Here is an 11888-nt window from a genome sequence, read left to right on the forward strand (position 1 = left end):
CTAAACCACCCCAAAACATTAGGCCTACTGATTTCCTCTCTCTGCCTCTGGAGAAAACATGATACTCTGAATTACTTAATTTGACATTTATGACTTATATTTATTGCCCCGTCCACAGACACACCTGGTTATTTATTGTGCCCCATCCGCCTTGATTCCAATCTGTTTATCATGACTGTTTCTTGGACTTTGACTTTTGCCCACTGCTTTTTTTTTCTTTATCCTGCGTGCCTGCTTGTAGGCCTCTGTTGTCATCACTATTTTCATTGTTCAAGTTGTACTCGCCTACACCATTTGGGACAGAATCATCTGTGATGAATGGCAGAACATGATGACTAATGACTAATTACCTTCATTCTTCTCGGGCTATAAACAAATAAACTTGTATTGAAATTACTTCACATTTCAGTAATATTTGTTGTGCACTGTATGGGTGCTTGAGCTTTCACATCCCCACATCACATTTGTTTCTACTACTAGTTGCATATTGAGCCTTGATTGGCGTCTAGATTTGTTGTTATCGCACATAATCATCTTGTATGAGCACATCTTAAACTCAGATTTAAGGTGAGCACCAACACACTTTCCCCTTTTAGCAGATGAATGTGAAAACAGCTTGCAACTTTGCACATCAGTTCAGCGAAGGAATGACATTCAAGTTAAATAACAATAAGCAAAACACATTTTTAATTAGAGTTGACTTAAATTTTGTATTTTTATCAATCAACATGCTGCACTTTTTTGCAAAAAGGTCATTGGCTTATTTATGTACTGCACACTGAGGACATTATCTTTTGTAATAATTTCTCATGTTATGCTTTCTATGATATCAACAATGGCGCCCACTGAAACAACAGCCCGTTCAATGGATCACAAGCACAGTGTTCCTAAAGAGATCAATAACCTATCATACCTTATAAACACAGAGCATGTTACAACAAAGGACATAATGATGGTAAGAACACTGACACAAGCCTCATTGAAAATAGAAAACAGACCTCCCAGATTTCCATACCAACAGAATATTTATTTACTAGTAAAAGTGACTTAATGTTCCAACAGTGAACTCATAATTCAGTCACAGGGATATTCGGATCCTCCATTTATTACCTGACATTTGTACCAATGCCTCGTTTCCAGCTTTAATAGATCTTATAATAATGCTTGACCTTAGAAATGGGAGATACTTGTAACTTCACTCAAACTCCTGCAGCAGCCACATTAAACAAAGACATGAGCCAGTCAGATAGGTCAAACCCTGCACAGGGAAACAGAGAAAGAGGGAGTTAGGGAGCAATCGTTGTTTTATGTTGTTTTAAAATTGTGGCTAAAGAAGGTGACACTCAACAAAGACCGAACCTACCAGTGCATCCAGATCGTCCAGGTCAACTGTTAGAGCTGGACATGTCCAGGAAGAGGCCAATGCATGGCTATCAAAGAGATAAATATCAGTGTCAAGCCTGGGACTCCACATGATTTTGTGAATATCAATCAGTCATTAATGAAAGTTTCCTACCTGTCTTGTTGACGACTCTGAGGGCAACCTCGCCATTTCTGCCCTGTACATCTGGCACGTTGAGCACCTTGCACATGTAGGTACCACTAAAACTAGGGGACACCTGCTGCAGGGTGGTGGAGACATACATGGCGTCTAAAACGCCGTCCGTTGGGGGGGATATGGCCTCTTGAGGCGGAAGAACACCTGAAACACACACACAAGTTATGCATTCTAGTTTGTGGACAATATGCTGTAGAATTTAACTCTTATAGAATAAGAGCTGGATAAAAAACACTGAAACACAATGAAAACATCCTGCACTACACAAAAGTAACTCAGATTTCACACTGCCAAGTGTAAGTTTGCCATTTATACCTCAGATTTATCCTTCAGTTTTGAAGCATTTCATTCAAGTAATACAAACAAGAACACATGTTGATATTGACAGCTTTTGAAAGAGATCTGCCATCTTTTACATCAAGAAATAGATAGATCTTTATCATTTTATAGACTTCACTGTGCTAAATAAACACAGAAAGCCTCTGACACTGTAGAGAGAAAAATGACACAAAGAGCCAGACATTTGTTGTGTTTCTTGTCTGTGCCTATTGATCTATTGTACTCCAGCTCTAGATGGTAAAGTCTGCAATTTTACATCCACATAAAAGTTTGATACTGAAGCCAGAAATGGTCCTTTTTTTTGTTGCCCTACATTTTGGTTAATGTTCTCCTTTTGTTGCTGGTTAATGATTGAGTGAGTGCAGAGAATTCACAGGGTCGACAGGACTGTGCGTGTGTTTGCCAAATAACACTGATCAGCCCGAGGGAGGGTACATGTTTTTATTAGCACACCCATGAGCTACAAAGTTTCTGCTTTTACAACTCAAAGTGGTCTGTTAATAACTGTGCCTAACACTTCATGTGAAAGAAGAAAATGCAAAAGACCTCCATCAAGTGCACACAAAAGATTCAAATGGAAACAAAAATAAATGAACAAAGAAAGATTAATTTATAAAAAATAAAAAAAAAACTACATCACATATATATAGAGGCTGGGGTCACTGTGTGACAGCAGGAAGCATGTGTGTGTAAGGGTGTGATATATGCACCTACAGTATATATATCACAGAGTGTTGTTGTTAACCTGCGCTTGCATTTTGGGAAGATGTAGGTTGTTCAAACTCATCAGGCATCATCTGACACATGGTAATAAACATTCAAATGCCCTCATGCACTTGCACACCCCAAATACTGGTCAGGTAATGAGAGACTTAATTTTAGGTGTCTGTTCACACTGTTTTAGTTGTACAACAACAGTAAATGTTACAACATTGAGCCATTGTTTGTAAATGTTGACAAGAGCCACTTGAGGACACATGAGGAGCACAAAGAAATCACAATTAAGATAAAGTAAAACGCAAGAGATATATAATATATACAATTCTTACATATATAAAGTCATACGATACAAAGATATTCAAGTTTTCACACTCAGTCTCAAGTATTCAAACTTGGAGGCACTTGAAAAGCATTTCATTAGCCACACATCAGCTTCAGAGGTGGATTATGAAGACTCTGGGAGCCTCTTATTTCAATCTAAATGCATCTGATTTCTGTGCATACTGTGAAACATAAATCCATCACTGGTGAATTAAGTTTATTCCACCTTATTTGTGACCGTTACTTGCCACCTAAATTCCCAAACCATATTACAAACGTTACAACCATAAAAATGTCATGTAAATGTGACTTGAAATTTAGGACGCTGACCTTGAAAATCAGTGACTTCCACCAGTGCTCTGTCAAAGCATGCATTACAGTATTTACTTCAACAGCTGGAAAATAGGAAGCTGATATTTCCTGTGTTTCCTAAAGTGCTGGAAGGCAGCAGTCGGGCTAACGTGACCATGATGCATTGCGATCAGCTGACACAGAGAGCCGGGATCAGAGATTGGTCAGGACCGGAGGTGACAGATCATTTTACAGTATGTCACAGCAAAGATGTCGGCAATGCTTTACGTTGTCTAAACCAAAGTGTACCCCCCCACTTTGAGGTACTGTCCTCCACAGCTGGTGTCCGACTTCCAGCTAAATTTTTCGTTGTCTGGGATCCCGAAGTGAAACATTTCAGGCTGTTTTAGATGCTTTTAATGAGATGCTCAAACCAACGAACCACCCATGAGTCATTGCGGGATCAGCTCATGGGGGTTTCTTTGCCCTGGTTTTGACCTTTCAGGAAAGCTCACACGGAAGCTGAGCGACCTCCTTAAGTTATAAAAGACATCAATGTTTAGGTTTATGTAAAAGACGGTTAGCTAAGATTAATAATGGCCGTGATATGAGTTTGAGTCTGCAGCCTGTAAAGAACAGCCGCCTGACAGTCACTCCTCAGGGTGAAAATTTCCTGGCCATTGTACGCCGCTGCAGTGCCCTCCGTCGGTGTTACGGCTGGTGGAGGCAGGTCGGCGCTCTCCCTGACAGAGTCTCGGTAGTTCCCCTTCTTGACACACCTTTTGTTGTCTCGTCGAGCTGGAGGCAGCTAACGGTTGCTACCGAGCATCACCCGCGTCGACTACCCGACACCGGTGAAGTGAAGCCGGGGTTAAAGAGTTACTCTGAAGCCGGCGGCCGAGAAGTGACAACCAACACCCTGCAAGGTAGCTCGTCTTGTAAATAAAGAGCAAAGTCATTTCTGGAAATTTCCACATTAACGACGGGCGTGTCAAACGTTAAGTATCAGGGATGCAGCTACAGCAGTCTCCAGGCATTAGCTGGCTAGCTAGGTGGCTAACAGGCTAACGGCAGATAAACAGTATCCCAGCGGATTTAACGCGATCTGCTTTGTGATCTGTAAGCAGCCGCCTCGAAAGCGAAAGTGGCCTACATCCGTGTTAGGACAGTCTGTCTGCTCCTGTAACGCTAAGCTGCTGCATCACAGCAGTGGTTGCTGCTAGCTGCTGCTGCTAGCTGCTGCTGGTGGTGGTGGGGGTGGTGGTGGTGCTGCTGCTGCTGGGGCACTTCTCCTCATACTGTCGCACCAACCCAAAACAACATGAACCCTCCCTCGTTTTAATAACTGCAGTGTGTGTGTGTGTGTGTGTGCATAATTATTTATTGTTTTATTAATATGTGGGGGAGTAATAAGCGGTGGCGTCTCTTGTAGGATGAGTGGTGATGAATTGAACCCAGCTGCAGTGGCCCAGCCAGTAGAGGATGTACACGGAGATGGACGGTGGATGTCACAGGTTGGTGCTATTTATTTTTACCGGAGGAAAAAAATCACTCTTTGCCTCCATGTATCATGAAATAAACACCAGACTTGTTCCTCATGTGTGCAGGCAAAATGCTACATTATTTCTTAAATGATTTGTCCTGTTCCTGGGCTTCTGCTTTTCTATAGAATTAATTACATAACAGTTTTGAGAAAATGCCAGCAAGCACTTGCTCTAAATTCAGGCAGGTTTTGGTTGCGCTGTTGTCATATTCTTAATCGTGCATGCTGTAAAATCATGAAACAAATAGAGGATAACATCCCACTTTGACATCTGACTCATATTTTCATGTGTGACATACATATCCCCCCACATTTTTATGACTTTATCACTTTATTTGTTCATCTGCAATCACAGCAATAACAAAGTGAATCTTGAATTTACCGTTGATGTTCATGGTTGTGCTGTGATGTGGAAGTGTTGTCCTTTTAAATGAAGAGATGCAAGCTCGATCTGCACCAATGATAAGACAGTGTTTGGATGATATTCTCAATATGAGTGACAAAAGGGAGGTGAGGTTATCATTATATTAGTTGATTCCCAACACTTGTATTTCTTTCAGACACTCACCTTTTCTAGCTTGTTTATTAGCTCCTACTAGCAGGTCTATGCAAGGTTAATCCTCCAAAGCTAATAGGACTGAGACAGTCTGCTTTGCTCCAGGCTCTCTATCAGATGGGGCACCAGACGTGATGAACTTGCAGGATTTTTTTTCTAACTTGGAAGGCTAATGAGTATTATCGTTCTGCTAAGAAAACTTGTAACACAAAGGCTTTAATTTAGACTGAAAGGCCCAAAGTGGGACTGATTAGATTGTACTGTTTTCTGTAAATCTCCCACAATTGTGGACTACATCATGAGCTCTGTTGTGACGAGTCTGTGTTTTCTACAGCACACAAGATTTGTGCAGGAGTGTAAGGATGGTGAACCAGATGTGCTTTTTGTGGGGGATTCTATGGTTCAACTAATGCAGCAGTATGAGGTGAGATAATACATCAACTATTTGACTACACACATGTACTACTACTCTCAATATTTTCACCCACTACTCTAGATAGACAACTTTGTGTACTGTGCCGTACATATGCTTGTGTGGCCTCACCACTAGTCTTATATTGATACATATGTAAATTGTTGTAATGCACCTTGTTCCCTATTGGCATTTGATATTAGTCACCAAAGTAACAAATTCTTGTATGAAATGCAGATATATGGTTTCTTGTCCACAGGTCTGGAGGGAGTTGTTCTCTCCTCTTCATGCGCTCAACTTTGGCATCGGAGGGGACACCACCTGTAATGTGCTGTGGAGGCTGCAGAACGGAGAACTGGAGAACATCCGTCCCAAGGTAAGACAAGCCTGCTAAGATCTACAGAGGAAAACGGTGTAGCATAGAATAATTTTATTTGCCTTCCAAATGTGCACTGTAACATCTCAGGTGTGAAACAAACTCAGGTGTGAAACAAACTCTTGCACAATATACAAGTTATTTCTGTTACCTACAAAAAATGTACATACACTGCTGTAGCTCTCTGACACATAGAGACTTTGCACATGCACTTTTTGCAGAAATGTGCATGTAGCTGTTCCTTCTACTCCTCATCTTGTTGAATGTAGCAGGAGCAGGTGGCCTGATCGTCCGTGGTTCTTAGAGGAGAGTTTGTCCAGAACAGCATTTATGACCACAGCAGCCATGTTATTTCGCTGCAGTGTGCATTTGGGAAACACTGTAGCAGCAACAGTCTGTTGTATCACGCTGGCTGTGCTTATTGGCCCTGCTGATGATGTAGACACTGTGGACACCTCACACTGCTCACCCATTACCCAGATATCAAGCCATGAGGACTTATTTTCTCAACACAACTAACAGGAAGTTGCTTAGTTTTTACAGTATATCAGGCTTTGGCAGCAGTTCCTGAGATTTGTGCGTTCAGTGAGAGTGAACAACATGCCTGTCTGTGGTCTTGTCCAGGTGGTGGTGTTGTGGGTAGGAACCAACAACTATGAACACACAGCAGAGCAAGTTGCAGGAGGAATTCTTGCTATTGCACAGCTGCTCACGTCCCACCTCCCCAAAGCAAAGATAGTTGTACTGGTAAGTTCAGTTGTATATTTTGTGTCTTTTGTTGCACCTAGTTTGTTTTAGACAGGTATGTTGACGGGTATGTCTTCATTTTCTCTCTGCAGCTGTCACATTGAGCCAAAGTAACTTTTAAAAGCTAAGGAAACACTGACATAATAGTGTTATTTAAGTTCATCCACTTGAAAGTGATGAACGTTGCATGAGTTGTCAGCTGTCATTGTGGTCATGCTGGTTAGAGGTGGTAAAAGATGGGGTTAGAAAAATCACTTGAATGAAAACAGTCAAAGTCAAAGTAGCTTTATTGTCAATTTCTTCACATGTTAAGACATACAAAGGAATCGAAAGGACGTTTCCCACTCTCCCGCGGTGGAACATATAAAGTGCACACTGCACAGGCACGACAGATAAGACAAGACAAGACATTTCCTAATGCTAAGTATACATTCAATTCTACATAAAATAGGACGTTTCCTAGTACTAAAGAGATAAATAAAATAACTAAATGAGATACGTATAACTGGGAGTAGCAGCAGGAGTTTCTGTGCAAGTTGGGTTATTGTAGTGTAAAGGTGATTCAGTAAAGGCAGCAATTTGACATTAATAGTGCAAGTAGAAAGTGGACAGCAGCCAGTTTCAGTTCGTGTGGTAAGTGGTCATGTAAACGGAATACAGGTAACGGAAGTGCAGGGGACAGAGTCCTGAGTGATTTTTCCTTTCGGCGGGGGGGGGGGTCAGCTTCCTGTCAGTTTGGGGGGTTTGGCTGGGGGGGGGTGAGGGGAGAGAGTTTAGCTTCCTGATAGCTTGGTGTATGAGGCTGTTGCTGTCCTATTATCTGTTTTTTGTTTGTTTTTTCAAAAACTTGTTTCCATATTAATATGAGGTGGAACAAAATTATTCTTTCTTCTCTCCATTTAGGCAAATGCAGGCTCGGTCAGATGAACAAGCAGCTGCATTGTCTTCCATGAATAAGAAATTTTGAATATGAAGTGAAGCGGATTATCTTTCTGTACATATGCTCACTTTAAGATTCAAAGCAAGTATATTTTTGAGTCTAGGTGGCATACTGTTGAGGCCCTGTCAAAAGGCTAGTGTGCTTTAAAGAGTAATAACTAGAGTACAAATAAAAATTAGAAAATGAAATATTCAAAATTTCATAGAAAAAGTGTATTTAGCTCATCAAGTATGTAGAGTGCGTCTACCTACAGATGATCCATGCTGCTGAGTTTCAGTGGGAATGTAAATGATAGGCCTGTAAAAGGTGATAGGCCAGTTATATTTAGGTTCTTGTACCCTAAAGGATGTTTTTAAATAACAACCAACAAAAAAAAAAACTAAATATCACGGTTTAGCTGTCAACATAATGAGCTTCAAAATATAGTTTTGTTGTCCTCAGGGTCTGTTGCCTCGAGGAGAGCGGCCCAACCCACTGAGGGAGAAGAACGCTGCCATTAACGGGTTCCTGCGCTCCTCGCTGCCGCGTCTGGGCCAGGCTCAGTTACTGGATGTGAGCGGGGAGTTCGTCCACTCTGATGGAACCATCATCCCACAGGACATGTTTGACTTCCTTCACCTGACATCAACAGGTTACCGCTCCGTGGCCAAGCCCCTCAGTGACCTGCTGCTTCAAATACTGGATGAGACGCCAGAGGAGAGACGGGCGTCGCTGGTTTGAGGGCCGCGGCTGAGCAGCACATTTACCCAGAGGCATGTCTCACCTGCTGCTGTGGGAGATGGGGGAGATGTGCCCCTGGTACCTGGAGGAGGAAGGGCTCACTCACAGGGGGGAAGAGATACCCTGATGTGAGTGGGCCCACTAGGGTTGTGGGATGACATTCATGAGCGGAGGGTTGGGTGTGGAGAGGTGCTGAAGAGGGGGAGAGACCTCACTACAGACGTAGACACTGTGATCGCAGTAGTAAGCTCTATTGCAAAAGGATTTACCAAGGTCAGACTACTCTGAATCATACACAGATATACTGAGATATGTGGGACTGCAGTGGCACACACACAGATTAATCTTGGCCTGTGGATAAAGAGTGTTTCCCTCTGTCACCTTTACCTCGGATACATGATACAAAACAGAAAAACCCAATCTAATTTCTTCTCCCATGTTTTGTTTGACGTCCGCAAATGTGTTAACTGTGCGGCCTCACTGTTAAAACATGAGAAGCCCAGCACACAACACACAGCAGGCAGAACATTATCCAACATTGTACAATGTTATGAGTCTGACCAGTATACTACAGAGCAGTGGTTCCCAACCTGGTGGTCAGGGCCCACCCAGGGGAGGCCAAAACAAATCTGAGGTCACAAGAAAAGAAGGAAACTATTTCTGTGACACAAATCAATGTTTATTTTTTCTGACATTTCTGTATTTCTTGCTTTTTTTCAAAACCACGAAACACTGGATACTTTCACCTCTTCAGGCTTCTAAAAATCCAAGAAGAAGTAAAAATCACCCCTTGGTGTGACATGAAGTGAAATAGGTTGGGACCCACTGCTACAGAGGGACTACTGCAGTGATGCACACTATGTAATGTGAGCAGTATTTTAAGAATAACTCTCACAATTAGATGATCTTGCTTACAATGTAATCCTGCAACACAAACAACGGCATATAAAATAATTTATACAAATTTACTCTGATAGTTTTGTCAGTCCGGTTCTTTATGCATACTATTTCATATACTTAGCCAGACGGGGAGCACTTAGTCTACTAAATGTTCACTTTTGAACTCAGTGTGTAACTATTTAGATGTCTCTACAAATTGTTAATCAATATAAAATAGATCAGTGGATATCTGGAAAGACCACACATACAGTAGATCACGACTTCATTTCGTGTCACTTAAACCATCACTGAACTAAATGTTCATCTCATACCTGATGTTGGTGTTCGCTGCATGCATGTTTTAAGGTCAGCCTCAGCTTTGGTGTAGAAAGTCAGCCAATGCGTCTGTATTCCATTAAGTATAAATTAATTGTTTATGTACATTAAATGAGTGAATGTCAGCCAAAATCATGTATCCATACGTATCAATTAGTGATGTTGCGCTGTTGACTTGTCAGATAATCTACATAGGTCTTCCAAACACCCCCAACCCTGCTGCTTACGTGCAAAGTTTCTATCACACAGTTGTAAAAATAATATTTCACTGTTTTGGTCCAAAAAAGAAAAATCTACTGTGACATTTCATTTTAATGTCTGAAAAAAGTAGTAGTTTAACCATTTCACGTTATTTTTATTGCTTAACTACATTCTGTCCTACTTTTTAAACTGATCTCCTCACCACCTCTGGACTATGTCCTGTCTTTTAAGGGACATTTTTGACAAGAACAATATCATAATTTCAGGCCATGATATCTGTGCACTTGATTTTATTCTTTACAACAAAGTAAGAAATTTTGAGATAAACAGGTGGTTGTGGCATTAGCTCTGGTCCTGCCTTTATCTTGCTTTGCTTATCAGGAGTTATTCCTTATGAATACAGACTGATGTGGGACATGCACAGTCTCACAGATGCACGGCATCGGTATCTCACACTAATCTGTCCAAATATTGATAGTCATACCCTCAGACTTTGACTAGCACAGGCTCTCTCTCCCTCTCCCTCCTTAATACATGAGTATACAGTATTTTTTTCTTCTTCTCACCACCTCTTTATTTCTGTCTGTTGTATTCATAGTTGACTCCAGCCCTGCTGCCCTGGGGCATGACATCTTTACATGGTATAGTTATTGATTTCTTTTATTTTTATTTTTTGGAATATAAAATTGCCACTTTGTTAATCTACTGAACACAGCTATACTGAATATTGTCACGCTAAATGCTAAAAAGCAATCACAGGTCATGTACATAGAAGCATTCGTCTGTGAGCTTATACTGTAGCTGTTTCTCCGTGGCTTCAGATTGTGGCTGAGAGTCTTTTGTCGAGCATCAAATTATACTGCTGTCTTAAGCTCTGCACATTCGCGTGCTGTGTTCAATATGAATAGTGTATGTGTGTGCCTTAAGTGTTCATGGGGATGGTTGTGTACAGTATGTCTGGTACTGAGTTGTGTAAGTTGGATGTATGAGTGTTTAGAAGTGATCCCAGTTGTATATAAGACAAGTGAAGCTTGAGAAAATGGTGCTTGAAGAGGGTTCAGATTGTGAGAGTCTGTGTTTGGTGCAATACAGTATTTGCACTGTTTTGACTCACGGTCACGTTATTGCGTTAAAGCATTCCAATAAAAAAGAAACAAAAACAAGGATCTGATCATGTGTTGGAGTGTTCTTTTCTGTTTTTGGCCATTATCAAATCATATTTGAAGTTTAAACAAAAGGATTCTTTTGTGGAGGTTCTGAAATTAACAATTTGTGGCACTGCGTGTTAGTGTTACACACTGACTCACCAACAGAGGGAACCATTTCATCAGAGAACTAAATTGGGTAAGACACTAACAAGAATCACTGCTTGTTCCACGCCTCTTCTCTTCCAGCTAGAGAGTGTGTTATTGCCTAATTAATTTGCTTTCCCCAAGTTTATCCCTCTAATGTTGTAATAATTTACCAACAGCACCCAGAGGTAATGCCGGAGAGGCAATCTCCTGTTAAAAACCTCCTCATTAACCATTTAGTTAGGTGTGCTGAGGAGTGTATGTGATTACTGGCAAGTTGTAAAATACCTATTTAATAAACCATTTGCTCACTTTCAATGTTGCTCTCATTAATTTTAACTGTGACCTGAGACTGTCCCAGTGTAGCAAAAATAGTGAAGCTCTATCATCACATTAAACTCAAGCTAAAACTAAACAGGGTGAAATAAATTTCACATTAATCAGTATTAAAACATACATGTAGGGAATTGAAAATAAACACATGGACACATATATAAATATCCACTTTACGTCTTTAAACTGGCCATGTAGACAGTAGATAAATATTTGACTACTACTCCTTTCAATGTGTGAAAAAGAGAAATGCCAATCCCAACAGGCGTCAACAGAGGCGGAGGCATCGCAGCCAAGTTAGCTACACCCTGATAAAATCTCCAG

General features: G+C 41.0%; 1 protein-coding gene across 1 annotated transcript; it reads left to right on the forward strand.

The window, feature by feature from the left end:
• Positions 1–3910: 3910 nt before the first annotated feature.
• pafah1b2 (platelet-activating factor acetylhydrolase 1b, catalytic subunit 2) lies at positions 3911–11102 on the forward strand. Its single transcript, XM_071460472.1, has 6 exons — positions 3911–4155; positions 4662–4743; positions 5663–5752; positions 6000–6116; positions 6741–6863; positions 8245–11102. The coding sequence occupies exons 2-6, from the start codon at positions 4663–4665 to the stop codon at positions 8521–8523; spliced, it is 690 nt and encodes a 229-aa protein (XP_071316573.1). The 5' UTR covers positions 3911–4155; position 4662; the 3' UTR covers positions 8524–11102.
• The last annotated feature ends 786 nt before the right edge of the window (positions 11103–11888 follow it).

Source organism: Trachinotus anak, unplaced genomic scaffold, assembly GCF_046630095.1.
Source record: "Trachinotus anak isolate AG129_WGS33_773 ecotype Australia unplaced genomic scaffold, CSIRO_AGI_Tana_v1 ptg000024l, whole genome shotgun sequence".
In the NCBI taxonomy this organism is placed as follows: domain Eukaryota; kingdom Metazoa; phylum Chordata; class Actinopteri; order Carangiformes; family Carangidae; genus Trachinotus; species Trachinotus anak.